Below are 26,044 nucleotides of genomic sequence, written 5' to 3'. Positions count from 1 at the left end.
GTCTAAAGACAGGTATTCCACCAATCAAATCAGATATTTTTCAGAGCTGATTGGTCAAAAAAGTTTAGATTGGGCTGCCTGTCTAAACTGTGTGTAAGGATAAATAAATAATCTAGCTAATGTGCAAATTTGACTGCTAGACCATTATCACTCAGCAGCCTTAATAGGTAAAGTTTGTGAATGTTTTTTTCAAGGCAATCTTTGTCCAGGTTGAATTTGAGTTAAAGAAGCAGTTGTGAGTTTGACGACATACTTTTGGTTAACAACAAAAAACACCTGGATAGAGCTGTAACCTGAAAGCTAAATATTTCATATAGGCACATATTACTAGTACCATATAGCCTTATTCATGATGTTTCAAGTTAAAGTCATGTGGATATAATGATGGCGCCGGAGGAGATGGCTGACGCTTTTCGGGCACCAAACCAATTGTGCTATTGTGAGTGTTTTTTGGCGTTATTTTTAACTTATTTTGTCCATAATGTTTCTGCCACTGTCTCTTACGACCAAAAATAGCTTCTGGATATCAGGACAGCGATTACTCACTTCGTACTGGATGCAGTTTCTCTCTTTAACGAGTCGGCCGTGAAGGATTTACTTCATACACCTGCCAATGCCCAAATCTCCATTAGTGTGAAGAGACATCAGGGACGTGGGTCGGGGTGCCTTGTAAGGATCTGACGGCAAGTGAGTAATTCCCCTCTACCATCAGTCATATTAGCCAACGTGCAATCATTGGATAACAAAATGGATGAGCTCTGATCAAGACTATCTTACCAATGGGACATTAAAAACGGTTATATCTTATGTTTCACCGAATCGTGGCTGAACGACGACATGGATAACATACAGCTGGCTGGGTTTTCGGTCCATCGGCAATATCGAACAGCTGCCTCCGGTAAGACAAGGGGTGGCGATGTGTGCATCTGTAAATAACAGCTAGTGCACAAAATCTAATAGGTTTTGCTCTGAGGTAGAGTATATCATAAGCTGTAGACCACACTATTTCACAGGAGAGTTTTAATCTATATTTTTCGTAGCTGTCTATTTAACACCACAAACCGATGGCACTAAGACGGCACTCAACGAGCTTTATAAGGACATAAGCAAATAAATGCGCATCCAGATGCGGCACTCCTAGTGGCCGGGGACTTTAATGCAGGGAAACTTAAATCAGTTTTACCTAATTTCTACCAGCATGTTAAATGTGCAACCAGAGGTTTTAAAATTAAGACTCCAGACCACCTTCACTCCACAGACAGACATGTACTAAGCTCTCCCTTATCCTCCATTTGGCAAATCTGGCCATAACTCTATCCTCCTGATTCTTGCTTACAAGCAAAAACTAAAGCAGGAAGTACCAGTGACTCGCTCAAAAAGGAAGTGGTCAGATGACGCAGATGCTAAACTATTGGACTGTTTTGCTAGCACAGACTGGAATATGTTCCGGGATTATTCCGATGGCATTGAAGAGTACATCACATCAGTCACTGGCTCCATCAATAAGTGCATCGATGACGTCGCCCCCACAGTGACCAGATGTTCATACCCCAACCAGAAAGCCATAGATTACAGGCAACATCCACACCGGGCTAAAGGGTAGAGCTGGCGCTTTCAAGGAGCGGGACTCTAACCCAGACACTTAAGAAATCCTGCTATGCCCTCCGACGAACCATCAAACAGGCAAAGCGCCAATACAGGACTAAGATCGAATCGTACTACACCAACTCCGACTCTCGTTAGTTTGCAAGCCCTGCCACATATTACGGACTACAAAGAGAAGCACAGCCACGAGTTGCCCAGTGACACGAGCCTACCAGATGAGCTAAATAACTTATGCTCGCTTTGAGGCAAGCAACACATGAGCATGCATGCATGCATGCATGCATGCATGCATGCATGAGTGCATCAGCTGTTCCGGACGACTGATCACGCTCTGCAAGCTACACTGCCCTTTCCCACCTGGACAAAAGGAACACCTACGTGAGAATACTATTCATTGACTACAGCTCAGCATTCAACACCATAGTGCCCTCAAAGCCCATAAGTAAGCTAAGGACCCTGGAACTAAACACCTCCTCTGCAACTGGATCCTGGACTTCCTGACGGGCCGCCCCCAGGTGGTAAGGGTAGGTAATAACACAGCCGCCACGCTGATCCTCAACACGGGGGCCCCTCAGGGGTGCATGCTCAGTCACCTCCTGTATTCCCTGTTCACCCATGACTGCATGGCCAAGCACGACTCCAACACCATCATTAAGTTTGCCGACGACAAGTGGTAGGCCTGATCACCAACGAGACAGCCAATAGGAAGGAGGTCAGAGACCTTGCAGTGGGGTGCCAGAATAACCTCTCCCTCAACGTGATCAAGACAAATGAGATGATTGTGGACTACCTAAAAAGGAGGACCGAGCATACCCCCATTCTCATCGACGGGGCTGTAGTAGAGCAGGTTGAGAACTTCAAGTTCCTTGGTGTCCACGTCACCAACAATCTATCATGGTCCAAACACACCAAGACAGTTATGAAGAGGGCACAACAACGCCTATTCCCCCTCAGGAGATTGAAAATATTTGTCACGGGTCATCAGATCTTCAAAAAGTTATACAGCTGCACCATCCTGACTGGTTGCATCACCGCCTGGTAAGGCAACTGCTCTGCATCTGACCATAATGTGCTACAGAGGGTAGTGTGTACGGCCCAGTACATCACTGGAGCCAAGCTTCCTGCCATCCAGGCTTCCTGCCATCCAGGACCAGGCGGTGTCAGAGGAAAGCCCCAAAAAATTGCCAAAGACTTCAGCCACACTAGTCAGACTGTTCTCTCTGCTACCGCACGGAAAGTGATACTGGAGCGCCAAGACTAGGTCCAAAAGGCTTAACAGCTTCTACCCCCAAGTCATAAGACTCCTGTACAGCTAATCAAGTTGATTAGGCCATCTCACAGCCTTATCAGAAAGCCTATTGGGTATTTTTTAGATTAGACTGAATTCATCCTTCATTTGGGACTACTAGACACTGATTCTGCTGTGCCTTTCGCAATTGACAGTGAATACATTTCTTTCTAATTGTTGTGTGCGTCTATAGAATTCAGCTGTCATCATTAGCAAACTACCACACTTATTTTAAAAATTTTTTTTTTAATATAACCTTTATTTAACTAGGCAAGTCAGTTAAGAATACATTCTTATTTTCAATGATGGCCTCCCCCGGACGACGCTGGGACAATTGTGCGCCGCCCTATGGGACTCCCAATCACAGCCGGATGTGATCAAGCATACTTATAAAGCCCATTTCCATCCACATTTTCATTTCAAATGCCTCCATTACACCAAAAGACCAAAATACAAGGAATTATTTTTTTTTAAAAAGTTTAATTTTGTTGTAGGTAGGCCTATAAATAGAGTTAAAATATATTTCATTTGTCCTCAATCTGGTCAGTCAGTACCTTGTGTTTTTTTCCCCATTTGCTCCTGTAGAGAAAAATATAATTAATTCAAAATGGTTAATTTTCATGACCATTTTAATATCTTCTATATAGGATCTGCTTGTCTTTTCAAAAAGTACATCAGAACTCCAGCATAAGGCTTCATCTTGGAATATTCATGAAGATCATTAAATGGTTCTACTTGCCTCTTGTTTTACCAGATCTGCCATAATACCCATTACAGCGTTCTTGGTAGCCATTCCTCTGGGTGTTCCACTGTCCAAGGGAGTTTGATGGGTTAGTCTGTGCCTGTGTTCTGTCTGTAGACAAAACCAATAACACCATCAGGTATTCAGCATTGCAAACACCAACACAGTGGAAAATAGTTATATGTTGAACATACCCTGTGGTCCATTTTGCCATGGTCTCCGTTTCTTTTTATTATTGTTCGGGCCATACCCAGTTTCACAAAATTCATGACCAGGCCTGGCCTTGTTTGCTTTCCTGGAATCTGCAGGAGAAAGGTCAAATGTACGTGTCATTTTCCAGCATCGTTTCAAATGCGCATTTGTGTAAGAATACAGTGGTGTAAAGTACTTAAGTAAAAATATTACTTAAGTAGTACTTTGAAGTAGGTTCACAGGTTTACATTTGACAACTTCATACTTTCCTAAAGAAAATAATGTATGTTTTACTCCATACATTTTCCCTGACATCTGAAAGTATGCATTACATTTTGAATGCTTAGCAGGACAGGAAAAGGACCCAATTCACACACTAATCAAGAGAACATCCCTGATCATCCCTACTGCCTCGGATCTGGTGGACACATTAAACACATATGCTTTATTTGTAAATTATGTCTGCGTGTTGTAGTGTGCCCCTGGCTTTCGGTAAATTAAAAACTTAATTGTGCCATCTGGTTTGCATATTAAGCTATTTGAAATTATTTATGCTTTTACTTTTGATACTTAAGCATATTTTTGCAATTACATATACTTTTGATACTTAAGTATGTTTAAAAACAAATATTTTTAGACTTTTACTCAAGTAGTATTTTACTGTGTGACTTTCAATTTTACTCATTTCCTAGTAAGGAATCTTTACTTTAACTCAAATATGAAAATTGGGTACTTTTTCAACCACTGAGAGTACATCAAAATCGTACAGTACATTCAGACCAGTTTATGAAATTACTTACCCATCTGTCGTTTCTGATTCTGTGGAATGCCACACTGCTGCTCCTGAGGCTTGGGGAGATCAGGGGCCACATTTCCCTCATTCAGTCTGCCTGTGGGGCTCTTCCTGAAACTCGCAACGTTTAGCTTCGGCTCATGACAGGAGCAGTTCCTCTCCTGTAGCTTTGAACACTTCAGACCACACACCTTGAACTGTCTGTTTAAGGAAGGAGCCGTTAGCATCCTAACATCTGCGATCATCTGCTTGCAGCCCTGTCGACTGGGTACAACAGGCCCAGTCTGTTTGGAAGGCTCCTTCTCTTCAATCTCCATGTCCTGGTTGCAGGGACCTGGACAACTGTAACCAGGCTCTTGGTCTCCTGCCATACATTTGGAGGCATATGTTTCAGGGTCATCTGGAGAGCAGAGGGGGCTCTGAGCCCTGTGCTCTGTAACTTCCAGAGGCTTCAGATTTGGGCTACATTGAACCTTGGGTTTCAGTGACCCTTGAGTGCTATTCAATGATCCTTGAAGACTTGGGATCATTGTACTTTTGCTTGAGAGCATAATAGGCAAACCATCCACACTGGCTTTTTCCACAGGCTCCACTGACCAAACAAACTCCTTATCATTTCTCTGTATTTGCCTATAATGGAATGACTCCTGGCATGGAGTTGCATTCTCGTCAGACATTTTCTCAGCCTCTTTCACATTTTCTAAAGTCAGCGAAAACCGCCGACTTCTCCTTCTCTCTGTTATATCAATGACCTGACTGGCTCGGAGGCCTTGATTGACCTTAGCAGGATCAGATTCTCTCTCAGTCACCACCTCAGGATTCATAAGGACGTTCTCTATCAGCAATTCCTTGGAGGGGACATATGGGGCCAATGACTGCACTGACCATACTGACTCATTCAACTTTTTCGGTACCTGCCTATAATGAAAGGACATCTGGCTTTGATCAGCTGAAACTTTCTCAGACGACTCCTGTGCCACATCTTCTGGCGCCATCAGTCCATTTTGTATCAGCCACTCTGTAGAAGGGACGTATGGTGCCATTGACTCCACTGACCACACAGACTCATTCACCTTTGACTCAGTCATCAAGTCATGAAAGATAAAAGGTAGCTTCAGTATTTTGTAGTGGCAATTGTTTAAGTTCGTAACACCTTCACAGCTTCCTGTTATGACGTTGGCGCCCTCTGTGGTATTCCCATGTGTAATTTCTTGGGTAAGAATCTGACCACATTTGGGTGCCCTCTCCATTTTGGAAGATGGCGAACCTCCGCCGATCAACACATCTGGGAAGGAGGAGGACGCACACCTCTCAGCCATGATAACCTCATCCGCCTGGTCAGAGGAGCTACACATGGGGACCATGCCATCAGCAGAGCCAACTGACCACACATCATGATGCACTAGGTGACCTCCACCATGGACAGGCTTCCCCAGTGCCTCTATAGAGGTCCTACGTGAGTGGATGGTCTTGGTTGCTGCAGGTGGGTCTGTGGGGGAATTAGGTTCTACTTCCGGGCAGCTCTGTTTCTCTGCATTGGAGCTTGGCGAGGATGGGGTGGTGGAGTGGGTAGAGTTGGTGCCTCTTCCAGAATCTGACCCAGCCAGAGGGGCAGCTGAGGGAGCATAGTCTTTCTCCGCTTCAGGTGGTGGTTCAGTCTGTACTTCGGAGTTGACAGTCTCTCTGGGTGTGGTGTTCTGGTAAAATGTTCTCAACCTATTGTTGTGGTTCTGGTAGACCATGGCAGCAGGAGGAAACTGGTATTGTCTATACTCAGCAGGGTGCAGCTGGGCATGGGGAAGAATATAACCTGGAGCCTCCATGTATGGTTGGGGAGGGAACGGTGGCATAACCATACCCGGCATACCGTAACCTAAAGACAGAATTAGAAGGGATGAGCATCATTGAATTGAATCAATTATTAAATAAAAAGACAGCTGAAAAACATGGGGTTTCTCAAATTATGGAAGTGTACATTGAGTTTGTACAATAGTATATTAATCAGAACAAATTTGGTTTAATTATCATTAATATTACTTTATACACCCAGATTGAACATTTCATAGCTTTTATACTACAGAGTATGAAAAAGGATTCAAGCGTACCCATCCCTGGAAAGCCAGAGTATGGGTTGTAGGGCATGGGCCACTGGTAGTGGTAGACGGGAGGAGGAGGAGGGGGCTGCACAGGATGCACGTAGAAGTAGGGTCGAGGCTGGTGCACATGGGGCGGATGTTCGGTCAGATATGGCCCTACTCCTTGGGGTCCATGCACTGGGTGCCGTGTACCAGGGTTAGGCTGACGAACTGGCTGGCGTGGCCCAAGGCGCCTTGCATGTCGACCATGCGGTCCATTTTCAAACGGGGTTGCTGCCATAACTCAACTAGTCAAAGAAAGAGATGGTAACTATAAGGAAATACATTGAATCAATGAAAAGTCTGACATTGTAATTAATTAATGACCTGAATTCAATCAATGTCAGTGAAAAATAAGTGCATCTTACAAATGGTGACACTACAACAATTAACTCCAATTTCCCTGAATAAGAAAATAACTCCAAAACAGAGCACACAAATGTAAGAAATGACCTGATCACCACCAAAACAATAGATCAACTTGCATTGCCTAACAACACGCTGATTGAAAGTGGAAACTAGACACACCTGGCATTAAGTAGATGACTATAAGAGGTGTGGTTTCAGTTTGAAAAACAGTTCCTTATTTGGATTGGTTTACCACCGGTTGCAAAGCTACCGGTAATTTACCAAAGTTACTAAGATCTTTGGTAATTTAGGTAATTTAACAGGTAATCTATAGCAATATATGGTAACTTTGGTCATTTACACTTTATTAACTTTTTACAAAATGTATTCATATAGTATACTTTTTTTAAATATTGGTGTCCATATTGTCCTTGAGTTTCTAGTGGTTAGACCAGGGGTATTCAACTCTTATCCTACGAGGTCCGGAGCCTGCTGGTTTTCTGTTCTACTTTATACTTAATTACACCCACCTGGTGTCCCAGATCTAAATCAGTCCCTGATTAGAGGGGTGCAATGACAAAATGCAGTGGAACTGGCTTCGAGGTCGAGAGTTGAGTTTGAAGGGGATTAGACCATATGGTTCAAGAGAAAATACACTAATTAATGAAACAGGCATATAATCAACAATGGCATTATTTTCAATTAACTTTGCAACTCTTCTAACTATTTACTTTTTTCGACATCTCTCACCAGTTTGGTGGCAAAACATTTACAACAAACACATATTGACATATTGAATAAAATTTTAAAACATTTGTTTAAAAAAATCAAGCATATTTATTTTTTAATTTTTTGAACCTTTATTTAATCAGCCAGCTCCTGCAGGGATGGGGGCTGGGATTAAAAAATATAAATAAATATAGGACAAAACACATCATGACAAGAGAGACAACAATACATAAAGAGAGACCTAAGACAACAACATAGCAAGGTAGCAACACATGACACCACAGCATGGAAGCAACACAACATGGTAGCAGCACAAAACATGGTACAAACATTATTGGGCACAGATAACAGCACAAATGGCAGCTGGGGTGAAAGAGGAGTGATTACGATAGAGGAAACCAAGTCTAGATTTAACATTAGCCTGCAGCTTTGGTATGTGCTGAGAGAAGGACCGTCTAGCCATACTACCTCAAGCTCTAAACCCTCAGAGGTAGTAATCACACCTGTGGGGAGAGGGGCATTCTCCTTACCAAACCACATGACCTTTGTTTTGGAGGTGTTCAGAACAAGGTTGAGGACAGAGAAAGCTTGTTGGACACTAAGAAAGCTATGTTGTAGAGCGTTTAACACAAAATTCGATGATAGGGGTAGCAACCTTAAAGAAGAAAGGGTAAAAACCATCTGACCCAGATGTTTTTTGGGGTCAAGTTTCAGGAGCTCCTTTAGCACCTCGGACTGAGTGACTGCCTGCAGGGATAAACTTTGTAGCGGGGCAGGGGGAAAAGAGGGAGAAGCATCAGGGCTAGTTGCATTAGAAGGGGTGGGAGATTAGGAAATGTTGGACTGGCAAGGAGGCATGGCTGACCCCTCCTGTCTCAGCCGCCAGTATTTATGCTGCAGTAGTTTATGTGTCGGGGGGCTAGGGTCAGTCTGTTATATCTGGAGTATTTCTCCTGTCTTATCCGGTGTCCTGTGTGAATTTAAGTATGCTCTCTCTTTCGTTTTCTCTCTCTCTCAGAGGACCTGAGCCCTAGGACCATGCCTCAGGACTACCTGGCATGATGACTACTTGCTGTCCCCAGTCCACCTGGCCGTGCTGCTGCTCCAGTTTCAACTGTTCTGCCTGCGGCCATGGAACCCTGACCTGTTCACAGGATGTGCCACCTGTCCCAGTCCTGCTGTTTTCAATTCTCTAGAGACAGCAGGAGCGGTAGAGATACTCTCAATGACAGGCTATGAAAAGCCAACTGACATTTACTCCTGAGGTGCTGACCTGTTGCACCCTCGACAACTACTGTGATTATTATTATTTGACCATGCTGGTAATTTATGAATATTTGAACATCTTGGCCATGTTCTGTTATAATCTCCAACCGGCACAGCCAGAAGAGGACTGGCCACCCCTCATAGCCTGGTTCCTCTCTAGGTTTCGGCCTTTCTAGGGAGTTTTACCTAGCCACTGTGCTTCTACACCTGCATTGCTTGCTGTTTGGGGTTTTAGGCTGGGTTTCTGTACAGCACTTTGAGATATCAGCTGATGTAAGAAGGGCTATATAAATACATTTGATTTGAGTCAAATAAGAATCCTGACTTAATAAAGTGTCGATTAAAGAGCTCAGCCATGTGCTTCTTGTCAGTAACAACCACATCATCAACATTAAGGGACATGGGCAGCTGTGAGGAGGAAGGTTTATTCTCCAGGTCTTTAACCGTTTTCCAGAACTTCTTGGGATTAGACCCACAGAGAGAGAACTGCTCCCTAAAGTAACTAACTTTGGCCTTCCGAATAGCCAGAGTGCACTTATTTCTCAAATATACGTGTGCCAAGCCTTTCGCCAAATGCAATTCCTGAGGTGGAGTAACTCTGCAAGATCACGGTCGAACCAGGGGCTGAACCTGTTTTTAATTGTAATTTTCTTTATGTGGAGGTGTCTGTTAACAATACGACTGAAAATATCAAATAAAGAAGGTCCAAGTGTCTTCGACAGAGGGAATCCAGCTTATTCTGTACCAATTTACAGAGGCCAGGTCATGAAGGAAGGCTTGCTCATTAAAGTGTTTTAGCAAGCGTCTATGACAAATCAGGAAAGGTCGTTTCACTGAGCAGCCATTACGAACACAGGCTGTAAAACAGTGATCACTAAGGTCATTACAGAAAACACCAGACTGATACCCCTCGGGATTATATGTGAGGATAACATTGAGGAGAGTAGCCTTTTCTGGGTGTTTGGAGTCATACCTTGTGGGATTGGTGATAATCTGAGAGAGATTTAGAGTCCCATTGCTTAAGGACTTGGTCAGGTGGTTTAAGCATGTCCCAGTTTAGGTCACCTAGCAGGACACATTTAGACAGTGTAAGGGGCCAGGAGAGTGCTTAGGGCAGGTAGGGTACAGTCCGGTGCTGATGGAGGACGATAACATCCAGCAACAGTCAAATAACTATTTGAAAGCGTAATGCTTAAAACCAGCAAATCAAATTGTTTGGTGACAGACTTGGAGACAACCAAGCACTGAAGGTGATCCTTTGTAAAGATTTCAACTCCCCCACAGTTGGAAGATCTGTCTTGATGAAAAAAAAGGTTACAACCAGAAAGGTTAACATCACTATTCAAAACTCATGCCAAAACACTCATTTTAGACACCAATTGTATTCACTAAGTTGGTTTGTATTTAGGATAACGTTTTACAGCTGTCATTCTATTTTTATTTTATATGATAAAACCTCAGAGGGGCCAGAGATAAGTACACCTGTGAGAATCTGAAGTACCTAAAAAGGCCACTAGATGTCATGTTATTAAACAAACTTGAAAGTTACCAACATTTGGTAGTTTACTGGTAAATTTAGAAAAGCCAGATTAAACCAGACTAATTTGCTTTACAAAACACATTTCACAAAAATATAACCGTAAATCAGTTAATTGAAATAAAAACATTAGGCCCTAATTTATTGTTTTCACATGACTGGGAATATAGATATGCATTTGTTAGTTACAGAAACATTTTTTTTTAAAGGTAGGGGCATGGATAGGAAAACCAGTCAGTATCTGGTGTGTCCATTATTTGCCTCATGCACAGCAACATCTCCTTCGCATAGAGTTGATCAGGCTGTTGATTGTAGCCTGTGGAATGTTGTCCCACTCCTCAATGGCTCTGCAAAGTTGATGGATATTGGAGGGAACTGGAACACGCTATAGTACACATCGATGCAGAGCATCCCAAACATGCGCAACGGGTGATGTCTGGTGAGTATGCAGGCCATGGAAGAACTGGGACATTTTCAGTTTCCAGAAATTGTGTATAGATTGTGACATGGGGCCGTGAATTATCATGCTGAAACATGAAGTGATGACGGCGGATGCATGGCACGACAATGGGCCTCAGGATCTCGTCACAGTATCTCTGTGCTTTCAAATTGCCATCATTATAATGCAATTGTGTTCGTCATCCATAGCTTATGCCTACCCATACCATAATCCCACCGCCACCATGGGGCACTCTGTTCACAACAGCAAACCGCTCACCCACACAGGCTGTCAGCCGTCTGCCCGGTACAGTTGAAACCGGGATTCATCCATTAAGAGCACACTTCCCCAGCGTGCCAGTGGCCATTGAATATGAGCATTTACCCAATGAAGTAGGTCACAATACCAAACAAGTCAGGTCAAGACCCTGGTGAGGATGACGAGCACGCAGTTGAGCTGAAATCCTTGTTCAAACCCACAGTTATATCAGCTGCCCGGTCTCAGATGATACTGCAGGTGAAGTCGGATCTGGAGGTCCTGCGCTGGCATGGTTACACATGATCTGCCGAAGTGAGGCCGATTGGCCGTACTGCCAAAGTCTCTAAAACCACATTGGAGGCTTGTTAGATAAGTTACCCTTCAATATTCTGGCAACAGCTCTGAGGGACATTCCTGCAGTCCACATGCATGCTCCCTCAACTTGACACCTGTGGCATTGTGTTATGACAAACTGCAGATTAGTGGCCTTTGTCCTCAGCACAAGGTGCACTTATGTACATGTCACCCATTACAGTCAGAATAAAATTTTAAAAAAAAGTGATCACAAGGCTGTGCTGGCTTCCAGATTTCCTTGAACAAATCAGACAAGCCAATGATCAAGGCTGTTATAATAGTACTGATGTGAAGTGGTCTGCTCATCCATGAAGTCCATAATGCAAGGACAGACAGCAATTAAGTCGGTCTTTCAATTAGAGCACTAGCCACAACTTTCATGAAACTGAGGCATCAAACTATTCTTCATGACAAATGTAGCCCAAGTCTCTTAAAATAGTCATTTTTTAAAGTGCAATGCAAGGATTTTAATGACACAACAACACTGTGCAGACAAGTAGATGTCAGTTTGTCAACATTACACTGCAATGCTTAAAATATCTGCACAATAATAAAAAGACACATTTAGATTGACTGGCTCTTAGCTTCAAACTAGCCCAGCAATTTTTTGGTTTTCCATCTCCTCTCCAAGCCACTGCATTTCCACTGCTTGATACATCTTATTACCTGGGCTTCATCCTCAGTGAAAGACACAGACACTGAAAAAGAGTTTAAAAGCTGCAGAGTAGACTGGACCTACACCTCCCAGGTCCATTCTGGTCTGCAGGTCAACATGGGGGTTAGCGTCACAGTACGGTCTGTGAGGCTGCAGCCCAGGCTGTGATTAGGATGAACACACAGCGTCCAACATGGCTACCATCATCAAGCAATGGAAATGCAGGCATCTACTGTGTAGCTAGTTGAACTGCCGCTTGAGATTCTTTTTTTTAACCACGTATACAAACATTACGAGTGTCTATTAATTTATTACAATGTGTTTTGTGTGCATTTCATAGTGCAAGTGAATTTATATATTAGGTAATACATTTAGAATAAATATATTAGGAGCGGTGCAATTCTTAAATAGGCTAATATCTTGTGCCCCTTCTCTTTGTGGTCCCTGAAAAAGATGAAAAAAAGTTAGTGATCATTTTGAAATGTGACAAAAGTAGTAGTATCTCTATTCTGCAACAACCCTTACCTCGGCCCCTCTGGCAGCGAGAGAACTCGGATTCTTCATGATCGTCATAGTCAGTCCTTCGGGGCCTCTGCTGAACGAATGGCCTTCTGCGTGGGGGTCTCACTGAAGGATACAGAGAGGGAAGCATGAGCTGGGACAACAATAACAGCTAGGTCAAAGTGAATGACTAGTGAAAAGTAGAGAACTGATTAAGGCGATGGGTAACTTGGCAGTTTGAAAAGGAAACTCACTTTGTTCTTGTGACCCATTGTACGGTCTCCAAGACTTAGACTTATATTTGGCACCAGAACTCCCCCAGCTATCTTGGTCTGATGCCACAGTGCCCGCTCTCCAAGGTTTCTCTGGGAAACACGACAAATTCACAACATCACATTTGTAATGAATGACAAGGATTAAAAGTAAAAACACTATTTAGAAGGGGACATCAGACCATGTCAAGAGATGGAAAGAATCTTACCATTATAAGGCCTGCATGGGGCATTTCTTTGTCCTCCTTTCCCTTTATACTTGTCAGCTTTGCCAGTCGCTTTGTGGTCCTCACAGCAGTCAAAACTCCAGAGGTAACCGTGCTCCTGCTCTTCATGACACATTACTTCATGGTGGTCCTCACAGCAGCCCCTCTTTGGTTTACTGTTATGAAACTGGCGAGCAGGCGGCTGAGGCACTCCGTTAGGGTGATGTGGTTTCTTCACAGGCACCTGACAGGCGCTCAACAGCTCCCCTCCCTCATTGTAGTCATCTTCCTCTAGCACATCGTCATCTGTTTCCTCCCGCTCAACATAACGGCATAGCCCTTGTGAGTCGTCTGGCCTCAACTCTTCCGCCAGGCTCAGGCCACAGCTGAGACAGGTCTTCGAACAAGCTGCAAACCCTTCTTCTACTGGGTTGGATTTAGTTGGTACGTTTTCCTTACCAGAGAGGTCAGGTGTATTGCAGGTTGCCTCGGCTAGCTTGCCGCCTCCCACATACATGTGACCACCAGAGATAAGGTCGACATCTTCGATATCAGTGGAGAAGAGCTCGTCTCTGGAGGAGAGCTCGTCTATGGATGGGCTGAGGACACTCTGGCGCTCCTGGGCCACTTGGGGGTAGTAGCTACAGTAGTAGGCACTCCCAAGCGGGGACAGATGGCTTTGCGGTGGAGGCACCAGACTGGATGCAGCAGAGTCAACATACCACAGTGGATCGTCCAGCAGCATGCCTGTAACCTGATCACAGGGCAGCCTGAGGATTCTGTAAGGCAAGTCAGAGGACTCTGCCTTGGAGGCTACATTTTCTACAGGGTCCTTCAGCGCAGAGGCGGATGGTATCAGAACCTTGTCACAATCTTGTTCTGGAGCCAGACAGTCAAGTGAGTGGTGGTCATGTGAAGCCTCATTCAGTTCAAGGCTCTGTGTCAAGGCCACAGAGTCACATTTGACATCCTCTGGAGCATTAGGATGTTCTTTGGACTGCCCCCCCATCCCAGGTTCTTCAGTATTCAGGTGGCTCTTCTCAGAGTGGCATTGCTGCCTAGACTCCTCCAGACTCTCCTCATGGATAGAAGAGCTATCGATGGGCAGCACCACAGAGCCCAGGGACCAGCAATCGTGCGTGGCCATCTCCTCCAGGCAACTCTGACTGGTTTCTGCATCAGAGACCACTGCTGTAATAGCAGAGTCACTGAATACGCTGCTGGGCAGAGGGGAGTCCCTCTGCCTCCTCTTACCCTGTTGGGGTTGTCTCTGTGGCAGAGGTCTCAACTTCAGCTCCCTACCCATCCCACTGAATTCTTCCATATTTCCAGAGGAAGAAATGGTTGTCTCAGAGGTTAGGGACCCTGGGTCAGATTTAGGGTTTAACTCACTGTCTTCAGGTGGCTTCTCATTGGTTCTGAGCCTGTCCAGACTGTCGATCAGCTTGTGGACAGTGTCGCTCGGATCAGTTTGAACCTCTGAGCATGCGGTCTCTCGCAGTACACAGGCCTGTTGCTGGTAGTGGTGGCGGTACTGGACGTCATAGGTCGCAGAGGAGATGTGTGGGTTAAACACCCTACTGTAATCAACAGGCTGCATCGGAGCCTGGGGAACCACATAGCCAGGATACTGCATACCAGTGTATGGATATGGAGCCATATATGGACGCCCATAAGGAATAACTGGAAATAAAGACATCTTAAATTAATATGTAAATTCATTTGTTTAAGATGCGAGAAAAATGTGTGCCATTGTACCTGGTGGGGGAAGACCATACTGGCCATATGGGTTCATATTCCATTGGTACATATTATAATAAGGTTGAGTTGGTGGTTGAACATAGAAAAACGGTCTTGTGTGATTAGTTGGATGGTGTGGTTGCCCAACTCCCATTGAGTGTGAAGGATTATTCATATCTGAATGAAAGAAGAAATGAATTAGTTGATTTGACACTTCCCACCACAAATATTCAATTGAGTAATGTCACAATTTATCAAACCCAGTACACTAATAAATAATCACCTTCCATTGCTTGGTCAAGGCTGAAAGACACAGCACAGGATATTATACACCGCAAGTCTAGTGCAAAGAGGAAACAAGAAGTTAACGTAAGCCTACACATCATTAGATCGGCATCCTAAATCGGTGTAGAAACTGGTAGTGTTGTAGAGGCTATGCCTTCCATTCAAATAAGGCGACAATCTGACTGCATCCACGAACAATAAATATGTATTATGCCATTACATCAGAGTAATACACATGAACATGACGTGGGGGGAAAAATGTATAAGGACTTACATGTGACCGTGACGGTCCTACAAAAAAAAAACCGTGAGACCGTAGGCGTGCACGAAACGAGAGCAACACAAAACTCTCCCGTTCTTCACCCTCCCCACCATATTTATCACCTACTGCGCGTGGGTGATTGCCTAATGCAACACCCGCGCCCCACACCAATTAGCGTGTAATCAACAGGATATTTTTCAGGTGAGCCGACAGGCAAATTAGGCAATTAGTCATTTTCACCACAAGGTGACACCAAAACTTCACAAACAATGTACTGCACTGCAGCTTTGCGACGTTTCCTCAGTCCAAGCCATATTGGCTCCGGGGATCTCTGTTTGAGATTTAGGATTTGACACACAATGGCGATGTATGGGGGTTAGTTTCTTTGCGCAAAGCAGTATACGGCATTTTCTCACGCAGTTGTTTACATTCGTAGCTAGTACTGCAGCTAGATTTTACTACGACCCTGTTACTACTTGTTTTAGAATGACATTTGATAAATAACAATATATATAAATACATGTTTGTAGCGCACAAGTCTGTATTGAGGTGCGTAACATGGTGTTTTGAAAGCCCCCGCTTTTGAATGAAATGCCATCTCATCGTGATTCAATTCCTGTCACTGCAGACAGTTGAGCGAAAACACTGGGTAAGCAGATTGCTTATATGACAGTATTTTCACATAGGTAGAGATATAATTTCCACTTCAACTTTAGTTAGCTAGTAATTGTGTTGTTGCAAATATAGAGTACTGCAGATGCAGTAAAAGTCTCTGGTTGCTGTGTGTGTCGCTTGATATGACAGCCTTGTGATTTATAAGCCACACACTTGTCGGGGTTTACAGGTAACGTCTTATGAATGAATGGATGTCCGTAAGGCAAGCATCTTGCTCATACTCATCAACCCTGCCTGTGGTGTGGCAGTGCCCTCAATGATTTGCTATCTGATCTGTGTGATGGTGATGATGATGACTGATGTCTCTTTTCCAGGATGGCTAGTACCCTTTCAGACCAGCTAGAGGAGGTACGATGCCATGCGGAAGCTTGTCTGTATTCCACTGGCTCAGTGCTGGAGGTCCGTGCAGGAATATCAGCTATGGCCAACATACCCTTACCACCATCGGCCAAATACCGCTACATTGCTGCGGAGACCATGATAATTGAAAACGGCGTCAATAACAACAGGAAAGAAGTGAGTTAGTTTGAGTGTGCTTGAAACAGTAAACAATGTCCATATCACAATGACATAATTACCTTCACTTAGCCTACATCTTGGAATAGTGACCCCCCCCCCCCCCTCTCTCTCTCTATACATTGTGCTCATATTTTTGTTCACTGTCTTCTTTTCTCAACCTTTTTCTGTATCAAACTTTTTTTCATCTTTGTCCTCTCTCCTGCCAGACAATAGGTTCCCTGCAGAGATTGTCCACAGCACTGAACATTCTGGAGAAGTATGGCTGTAACCTCACCAGCTCCAGTAGGCCCAAGTACTGGCGCGCTGTCAAGCACAACAACCCAGTCTTCAGAGCAACAGTAGATGTCATTCAGGTGAGGATGTCTTCAATACAGGCAGGTGAGATTCTGGGTGATGATATGTAGTCTACTGTCTTGTCACTATTATCTTATTGGCATTATGTTGATATAGGCTTAGTTCAATATGAGTCTATAGCCTACTACCTTGTTAATGAAGTTAATTGTGCACACACCACAACACTAATGTTATGCCAACAGTATTGCATAAAACCCTCTATATCCTTCCCTCTCCTCTGTTCTACCCCAGGGAGGAAGGGCAGTGCTTTGTCTCTATGGTTACTCCAATCAGCAGCCAGACGGCCTGAGTTTCCCTGATGAGGTCGTGGAACCTGACATTGAGAAGGTCGCAGCGGTCACCTTGGAGGTCATGAGTCTACGCATGGAACTGGACATGCTCATCAAGGTCTGGACCAAGGGCAGTTATTCTGAAATATTTCAGAGGTTTCTAAAGTCAGTTGTACTACTGAGTCGTTGATGTTTTCACAGGAAGCTCACCCCCACCCAGAGTTCTTTGAGAGAATTATCCCATCACTGAACCAAAAGGTATTTTTCCTATCTCCCATAACCTATCCTCTTCCTCTCTGCCTTCTACATGTTTTTTTTGTTTACCCTATTTGCCTTTCTCTACTTCTGGCAGTTTTTATATTTGTGTGGTTTTGTGCCTGGTTGTTTCCACCACCATCAGATAACTGAATTCTCCTTTATGATTCCAGGATGACTTCGAACCCATTTCTGATGCGGTAGCTATTCCCTCCAGCCTCAGAGAGAGCCAGCCCCTGTACATGTCTCTGGCCTCCCTGTCTCAGTCTCCCACTAGTGCCTTTCTTCCAGTACGGACTGCTAACGCCTCAACCTCCACCTCTATCTCTACCAGACACACAGGTTGGAAGTGTGTGTGTGTGTTTATTTTTTACATCTGAAACTTGCATTCAACTTTCCTTGTTTCTCTTCCCCTTTGCAGACAACTGCACTATATGTGCTATATTCCCAGTGGCTGCCCACTGTAACTCTTGTGTCCAATGGCTGTGTACTGAATGTGATAGACTGTACCACTCCTCTGCAGAACGAGCCAATCACCACAGGACTGTTGTGACATCCTCTAAAATGCGAAAGAACCACAGGTAAGACATGACAAGTAAGACACAATAGAAACTGACAGGAAAGGGTGAGAATCGCTACATTTTCAAAGGTGGTGATTATTGCTGAAATGTAACTCCCTGTGCTGGGCACTAGATTCACTTCCTCCCTCTCTTTCCCAGCAGCTCCCTCCTGTCATGGCACTGTACCCACTGCACCAGGGTCAACTCCAACCAGGACATACTGTGTGAGACATGTGAGAGACCACGCCTGGCCTCCTCTGGCTCTGCTAAGGATGAGTTCCCACAGCCCTTCACCATCACTGGTCAGTATACACACACACACACACACACACACACCCAACCAACCAACCAACCAACAATGTTTGTGTTTTAATAGTGGTGGTTTGCCTTTTTTGCACTCCAATCAGTCTCACTCCTCTGTATTTCTATGTATACTTGTTTATTGTCTGAAAATGGAAAGACACTCTTGGTGTATATGAGCTGTTGAGTTAATATTCACCTCTTCCATAGTCCTGTGTTGAGTGTGTTTTCACTATGTATGTCACCAGAGTGGCAGTGTAAAAGCTGTACGGTGGTGAACGCGGGCAGTAGTATCCTGTGTGAGGTGTGTGAGCGCCCCCGCCTGGCCACCAAGCCTCCGGCAACCCCCACACGCCCCACTCCTACACCCAACCGGCCTGCTGCTCCGGTACTGGGAATGCCAGGAGACCCAGACAGCCAGGTAAACTACTGTTAAAGTCAATGCAGAAGCAGCACATTTTCAGTTGAAATGAAAGTTTCAGATTGTGCCTTTATCACCATGTATTACAGTTGATGTTGTTCCTCTATTCCTGTGAGTGTCTAAGCTCATGCAAATGATCTCTTCTTCTCCCATCCTTTTGCAGTGGATGTGTCAGTTCTGTACTTACATCAATTACACTCCAGCGTCAGTGTGTGAGATGTGTGACCTCCCCCGCCCCGAGCCCACCAAAATGCGAGTCAAACTCCACCCTCCGTCCCAGGTCAAAAAGGTCCCCGTGCTGTCCGTCAAACCCAAAGACCCGCCCATGGAGGACCCTGATTTGAGGAGACAGAAACTGATGAGGGAGGAGGGGCTAAAGCTGATCCAGCTCATTAGAGTGAGTGAAGGCTTTCTGTTTTATCTATAATATGGTGTATAATCACATTACCCCACTACTTGTAATATTACAAGCTATTAGCTAATTTAAGATTTTGATTCAGTAAAGTCTTTATTGTACCATTGCTGGCCAATTTGGTTGCAGAAAACAAACAATTTCAGAAAACAAATATTGTGTAAAAATAACCTTAGCATCCTCTAGGTGTGTAATATACATCGTGGTGAGTAGCAGCAGCTTAGGCCTAGTGAATATGTATGACAAATTGGTTTCTTTATTTCCCTCTCTCTTCCTGTCTCTGTTAACTCTTTCTCCATCCTGTCTGTCTGTCTGTCAGGATGGAGAGAAGAAAGGAGTGAGTCCAGAGGAGGTGTACACAGGCATGCGCGTCTCCGGGGACGGAAACATCCTTCCCTGTGATTGGCTCAAAGCGGAGCTACCTCACTTGCTCGACCAGATCTGTGCCACGGCCACTTCGTCTCGAGCGGCAGACCTGAAGGCCGGACAGAACCAGAATGGTACTGGTACTGCAGAGGATACAGGTGTGGAGGAGGAGCAGACGAGAGGGGGAGGAGTGACACTGTCCAGGGCTGAGGCCAAGCTGGCCTGGCTGTCTGCAGGGGGAGACACTGAGAGAGCAGCGAAACAGGCTCTCAGAGACAGACACTCTAAGGTGAGAGACAGGTTAGAACGTCTTTTGCCCACTAAGAACTGGTCTAAGGTCAGTTGTACTGTCACTTTTGTTCACTTTGCTGACAGCTATGTGCTGGTTTCCCAGACCTAGATTAAGCCTAGTCTTGGACTAAAACAGACCTTCAATGAAGATTCTCTACTGACTATTTTGAGTCCCAAATTAGGCTTAATCTTGGTGTGGGAAATTGGCCCCATATGTAGGAGATTAGCCTTCGAACGCTCAAGGAAGGGTTTGGTCTCTCATGTACCTTTGCAGGTAAAGGAGCTGTGTTCTCTGGGGTTCACTGACGAGGTGCGGTGTCAGGAGGTTCTGAGGCAGAGCGAGGGAGAGGTGCGGGGGGCTCTGTCTCTGCTGCAGCGACCTCTCATGGAGCCCTTCCACCAACGCATGTGGAGCGACCAACCTGAGCCACCCATCGACATCAACCACCCCGACAAACAGGTGGGTCACTGGGGCTCTCTGAACTCCACTATATTTTTCTGGCCATACATTTAACTGAACACAAAATAGCTATATTGATGATAATCTGTTTATACCTACCACCATTAGAAAGGCCCACAGGTCATACATGTTCTTCAGTCATCTTGACAATTGCTTGATGTCTCATGTACATTGATGTTTTACAGTGATAAGTTATTTTTGAGTGTGGCATATCTCTCCTTTCATCATTCCTCTGTATCTGTTTGTCCACTTCACTGGTCTGATCTCTCTCTCCTCTCACTCTTCCCCCTCCACTCCCTCCCTCTTCCCCCTGGGGCCAGCGTGTGTGCCGGAGGCTGCTGGCGGTGTATGACCTGCCCAGCTGGGGCCGCTGTGAGCTGGCCCTGTCCCTGCTGCAGGAGCGTACCGCCCCCTACTCCCTAGACGACGTGGTACAGGCCGTACGCGAGTCACATGACCGAGACTTCATCCGCCGGGTGCTGGCCAAAGAGTGCCCCATCTGCCTGTCAGAATTTCCCCACAGCAAGGTACTCTCTCAAGTGTGTGTGTGAGTCTGTGTGCGTGTCATAGCACAAGCTTGTCTTTACTCAAAATGTAGCAAAGCTTTTCTCCTTTTTTTTTTCGCAGTATCCAACCCCCACAACTCTCCTAATCCTTTCTTTCTCTCTCTTCTCTCTCCTTCCTTGTTTCAGATGCAGTCTCTGACCTCCTGTCAGTGCTCGGTGTGCTGTGGCTGTTTCCAGCAGCACTTCACTATCGCAGTGAGAGACAAGCACATCAGAGACATGGTGTGTCCCGTCTGCTGGGAACCTGACATCAACGACCCCGAACACCTCAACAGCTACTTCTCCACCCTGGACATCCAGGTAGTACATCACACAGAGAACAACGTCACACAACATCTCCCTCAGATTCTCTATTTGAAGAGAGAAGAAACAGTGAGAAAAAAAACACAATTCCAGGATTTCAGAGGCTTCTCTCCCTTCAAAATGCAGTTTTTGGTGGTGTCAGTGTTGTCTCACGAGACCATAGATTTGTTTTCTGGGTGTGTGTATGATGGTGACACCTGTAATCATATTTTCCTATGCGTGTGTGTGTGCAGCTGCGGGAGTGTCTGGAGCCGGAAGTGTATGATCTGTTTCATAAGAAGCTGACTGAACAAGCCCTCATCAAGGACCCCAAGTTCCTCTGGTGTAGTCATGTGAGTTCTAATCACATAATAGCCTTGAGCGGGTTTTTATAGTTTATTTCCTATGTGTACAAAGGCAAAGGAAAAATGTTACAATGTTTGTTTCCAGACATAATTTGATAATCCCCATTTGAGGCTGTCATAATAAAATAAAAATCACAGTTCACTAGCTAAGAAATGGCAGTATTACAGTCCATTCGAAAAGGATTCAGACCCCTTTCCACATTTTGTTACGTTACAGCCTAAAATGTATCAAATAGTTTTCCCCCTCATCATTCTACACATAGTACCCCACAGTGACAAAGAAAAAAGAATTTTTAGAAAGGTTTGCAAATTTATAAAATAAAAACTGAAATATTACATTTACATAAGTATTCAGACCCTTTACTCAATACTTTGTTGAAGCACCTTTGTCAACGATTACAGCCTCAAGTCTTCTTGGGTATGACGCTACAAGATTGGCACACCTGTATTTGGGGAGTTTCGCATTCTTCTCTGCAGATCCTCTCAAGCTCTGTCAGGTTGGAAGGGGAGTATTGCTGCACAGCTATTTTCAGGTCTCTCCAGAGATGTTTAATCAGGTTCAGGTCCGAGCTCTGGCTGGGCCACACAAGGACATTCAGAGACTTGTCCCAAAGCCACTCCTACATTGTATTGGCTGTGTGCTTAGGGTCGTTGTCCTGTTGGAAGGTGAACCTTTGCCCCAGTCTGAGGTCCTGAGCAGGATTTCTTCAAGGATCTCTTGGGGACCTTCAATGCTGCAGGCATTTTTTGGTACCCTTCCCCAGATCTGTGCCTCGACACAATCCTGTCTCGGAGCTCTACGGACAATTCCTTCAACCTCATTGCTTGGTTTTTGCTCTGACATGCACTGTCAACTGTGGGACCTTATATAGACAGGTATGTGCAATGTGCATTTGCAGGTATGTCCAATCAATTGAAGTTACCACAGATGGACTGCAATTAGAAACATCTCAAGGATAATCAATGGAAACAGGATGCACCTGAGCTCAATTTTGAGTCTGATAGCAAAGGTATTTCTGTTTTTTTATTTCATTAACTATTCCTGTCTTCCCCTTCCTCCCCTCCCCTTCCTACGGTCAGTGCTCCTATGGGTTCATCTATGATGGAGACCAACTGAAGGTCACCTGTTTCCAGTGCAGGAACAGCTTCTGCGCACAATGCAAGAAACCTGTAAGTGACAAACATCCACTCTATTTATGTGTGAGAGCGGGTGATAGAAGGGGATTTTTCTTTGGAGTGAAGCTGGAGCCTAATCTGTATATCATCCTCTCTTGTCACCGTGCATTCTCTAGTGGGAGTCTCAGCACGGTGGTCTGTCGTGTGAACGGTACCAGTCCTGGAAGAGAGAGAATGACCCAGAGTACCAGAGGCAAGGCCTGGCCGGATACCTGCGTGACAACGGCATCAGTGAGTCTCTCTCTCTCACACACACACCTTCTTAAACACCTCTTCCATTGAGAGCTACTGTAGCGTTTAACCAGGAAAGGCAGGTACTTGCGGAGGTATGAACGACCAGACACTTTACTAGGTGTTGGGGTGAGAGAGATCAAATTGGTCATACTCATAGTTCCTCTTCCAAACCGGTACATTTCATTAGCATCATGAATAACACTCTTTTATAGAGGTACTGTGGGCCTTCTGCCTGAACTAAGCCAGAAGAATAAGGACAAACCGGACAGTGCCGACAAACAGTTAAAAGCAGCATTTGGCCCTCCTATCGCATCTGACCACGTAGAATATTGTCTGTCATTTTCTGTTCATTTCTCGACAATTCATGTTGAATTGTTACCTTTCATCGACACTCAGCAGGTGTTCTACTGCACCTCAGCAGGTGTTCTACTGTATTTACCTTTAAACCCTGTTTTTACCAAGTTAGAGCAAGTTAGACCCTTTAAGTATTTACGGTCTCTTCCATGACCTTCATTTGTGGGAATTATCTCATTTAGTTCCTTTCCCTGATGCATTCTCATGTCGTGTACTCGTGTACTCTCCCAATACCCGGGAATCGTTTCTGTGAATTGACTTCCTCTTTCCCTCAGCATGTCCAAACTGCAGGTTCCAGTATGCCCTGTCCAAAGGAGGCTGTATGCACTTCAGCTGCTCCCAGTGCAGGTACCAGTTCTGCAGCGGATGCAACAATCCCTTCCACACTGTAAGTCCCTTAAATGGCTTGGTGTGTTTGTGTTGTTCATTTGTGGGTCGTTCATTTGTGTGTCATCGATTGTGCTAGTTCCTGGCAAGGTCTTATCTTATGGGAGTTGACTTGAATGTCACTTTAATGTGGGTGTTTTTCTTTCCTTCTCTCTGCCACTCTCTCCCTCTCCTCCTCTCCCTCTCCTCCTCTCCCACCATTTCTCTCTTTCTTTTCTCTCTCTCTTGCGCCTTCTCTTTCTCTCCTTCCTCCCCCCCTCTCCCTCCCTCTTCTGTAGACTTGTGCAGTGATCCATTGTAGTGTGACAGGCCTGCATGCCCATCACCCTCGAGACTGTCTCTTCTACCTGAGGGACTGGGAGCCTGGCAGACTACAAGCCCTGCTGCAGGTAGAAACTCACACGACACACACATGGATGCTCACACTCCATTACAATCACCATAACCACATTATAGCACCCTGACTCACATTCAGTTATAACTGATTTTATTGCAAGAATATCTGTAGATGGACCGCATTAAAATCATTTTTATTGTTATTGTCTGTTTGCAGAACAAGGGTGTTGAGTTCAATACGGACACCCCTCCAGGAACTCAAGCAGGTAAGATTCTATGTGTTATTTTCTTTTTACTCCGAAAAACTGAAACGGAGAAATACTAAGATATATCATTTTCTTTCTCTCTCTCTCAGGACTGTGCGGAGTGATAGAGCAGAAGGATGAGAGTGGGCAGCAGACGGACTCGGCCTGTGGGGCTCAAACTCAGCCTGGCCATGCAGGACTGTGCGAGTATGTTACCTCTCACTGCAAAGGCGCTTTAGAGAACAACAGAGTTCTCCCATGATAAACATGCATTGATGTAACCTAACTGGTTTTTGTCTAATCTATTCCAGGAAACACTACAGAGAGTACTTGGTGAGCCTCATCAATAGCCATTCCATCGACCCGGCCCCTCTCTTCAACGCCAACGAGCTGGTGCTGGCCTGTCGGAGATACCAAGTGGATGACGCCCGGGGGGAGCTGGAGGACGATGTGACGTACTATACTCGAATACTGGAGGTATGTTTTGATGATCCTAGTGGAAGGATTTGTCTTTTTCCAAATATTTAGTCACTTGGTTTGAACATTTCTAATCTTATTTCAGAAACTTATTGATGAAGTACCACTTGGAGACAAGGTTCCACGGAAGAAATGAAAACTACTTGTTTGTTCGTTGAAGTGTTTTTAGTATTGAGTGTTGGGATTTTGGCTCTATAAGCCATCAAATGTGTTTGCGTCAATGTGACTGTTACACCACACAGCAGAAAGCTCTGCTTACATCCCCATTATTGTGCTACAGTTATTTATGAATCTATGTTAGGGCTAAATGCTCAGTTGCACATTCATTTAAAACAGAGAAGAATGAGTGGGTGTGTGGCCGTGTGGGTGTGTGCATAACATTTCAAGACTGTGATAACAGGGTTACAGCTTAAATAACCAGTTATATTTAGAGGCATCGCTTCATTGCACAGAGTCGGGAGTTGCATGCTCTTAACTGTATATTTCTGTCTGGGGGGGAAATATATATATATATTTAAACACCCAATAAACCACTAGGTTTTCACACCAACTGTAATCTAGCACACCTGATTTTAATAATTAGCTGGTTTATATGCTGAATCGGGTTAGTTAAAACTGAGGTTGAACCGAAAACCTGCAGGAGGGTAGAACTCTAGGAACGGGGTTGGAGAGCCCTGCAATAAACCAAAAGATCAATCATCCACTATGGTTCTGTCATGCTTTCTATCCAAAATGTTCCTGGTATGCTTGCTGGAAGGGAGGTAGTTGTGTCCTCAGAGTAACTGCAGGGTTGACATAGTTACTGGAATGTTTAGGGGGGATTGGATCAGTACCACCCCAGAGGTACTGCTTCAACACTGGACATTTCGAAACTGAAGATGGTTTCCCCTCCAGGTATCATTGTGAAGTATTTCTACAGTAAAGGAATCATACACAATCATTAACAATAAACTTCAGATTTTACTTGAGATATTAATTGTTTTCCCTTAATTGTGTTTGTCTTCAGTGTCAGTGAATTATGACTGAATATCACTTTGTGTAAGTTGGCTATGACTAATGTGGGACTGATTATAAAGGATGTGGCCCACTGTGTGTTGCGGCGCCAAGCGCTATGATTAGTGGCCACTGTTATT

The 26,044-nt window shown here is 44.7% G+C and overlaps 3 protein-coding genes across 8 annotated transcripts; 1 reads left to right on the top strand and 2 right to left on the bottom strand.

Annotated features, from left to right (window-relative positions):
* Positions 1-3,356: 3,356 nt before the first annotated feature.
* LOC110530338 (uncharacterized) lies at positions 3,357-7,267 on the bottom strand. 3 transcript variants are annotated; one of them, XM_021613306.3, is made up of 6 exons: positions 7,209-7,267; positions 6,726-7,003; positions 4,628-6,493; positions 3,830-3,937; positions 3,633-3,746; positions 3,357-3,472 (listed from the first exon to the last, which is right to left on the bottom strand). In XM_021613306.3, exons 2-6 carry the CDS (start codon positions 6,994-6,996, stop codon positions 3,441-3,443), a joined length of 2,391 nt encoding a protein of 796 aa, XP_021468981.2. In that variant the 5' UTR covers positions 6,997-7,003; positions 7,209-7,267; the 3' UTR covers positions 3,357-3,440. The 3 variants fall into 3 exon arrangements, with proteins under 3 accessions (XP_021468981.2, XP_021468983.2, XP_021468982.2); XM_021613308.3 differs by having other exon boundaries at positions 7,217-7,252; XM_021613307.3 differs by having other exon boundaries at positions 7,124-7,213.
* A 4,862-nt stretch (positions 7,268-12,129) lies between these two features.
* buc (bucky ball) lies at positions 12,130-15,702 on the bottom strand. The gene is made up of 7 exons (XM_021613305.3): positions 15,620-15,702; positions 15,344-15,400; positions 15,079-15,237; positions 13,324-15,003; positions 13,097-13,207; positions 12,867-12,968; positions 12,130-12,785 (listed from the first exon to the last, which is right to left on the bottom strand). Exons 2-7 carry the CDS (start codon positions 15,348-15,350, stop codon positions 12,754-12,756), a joined length of 2,091 nt encoding a protein of 696 aa, XP_021468980.2. The 5' UTR covers positions 15,351-15,400; positions 15,620-15,702; the 3' UTR covers positions 12,130-12,753.
* Positions 15,703-15,730: 28 nt separating this feature from the next.
* Positions 15,731-25,887, top strand: LOC110530336 (E3 ubiquitin-protein ligase RNF31). 4 transcript variants are annotated; one of them, XM_021613301.3, is made up of 23 exons: positions 15,731-16,256; positions 16,597-16,798; positions 17,008-17,154; positions 17,387-17,542; positions 17,626-17,682; positions 17,853-18,021; positions 18,101-18,260; positions 18,399-18,541; positions 18,788-18,960; positions 19,124-19,357; positions 19,692-20,027; positions 20,304-20,489; positions 20,810-21,016; positions 21,182-21,355; positions 21,592-21,690; positions 22,783-22,872; positions 22,995-23,109; positions 23,742-23,854; positions 24,132-24,242; positions 24,407-24,455; positions 24,545-24,641; positions 24,746-24,911; positions 24,997-25,887. In XM_021613301.3, the coding sequence occupies exons 2-23, from the start codon at positions 16,598-16,600 to the stop codon at positions 25,045-25,047; spliced, it is 3,234 nt and encodes a 1,077-aa protein (XP_021468976.2). In that variant the 5' UTR covers positions 15,731-16,256; position 16,597; the 3' UTR covers positions 25,048-25,887. The 4 variants fall into 4 exon arrangements, with proteins under 4 accessions (XP_021468976.2, XP_036841863.1, XP_021468978.2 ...); XM_036985968.2 differs by having other exon boundaries at positions 15,931-16,256; positions 18,203-18,260; positions 18,402-18,541; XM_021613303.3 differs by having other exon boundaries at positions 15,931-16,256; positions 18,203-18,260.
* Positions 25,888-26,044: the final 157 nt, after the last annotated feature.

This window comes from Oncorhynchus mykiss, chromosome 8 (genome assembly GCF_057628025.1).
Source record: "Oncorhynchus mykiss isolate SJ-2025 chromosome 8, ASM5762802v1, whole genome shotgun sequence".
NCBI classification, from domain to species: Eukaryota; Metazoa; Chordata; class Actinopteri; order Salmoniformes; family Salmonidae; genus Oncorhynchus; species Oncorhynchus mykiss.
The sequence above is the reverse complement of the archived record's forward strand: the minus strand, read 5'-3'. Positions and strand labels throughout refer to the sequence as shown.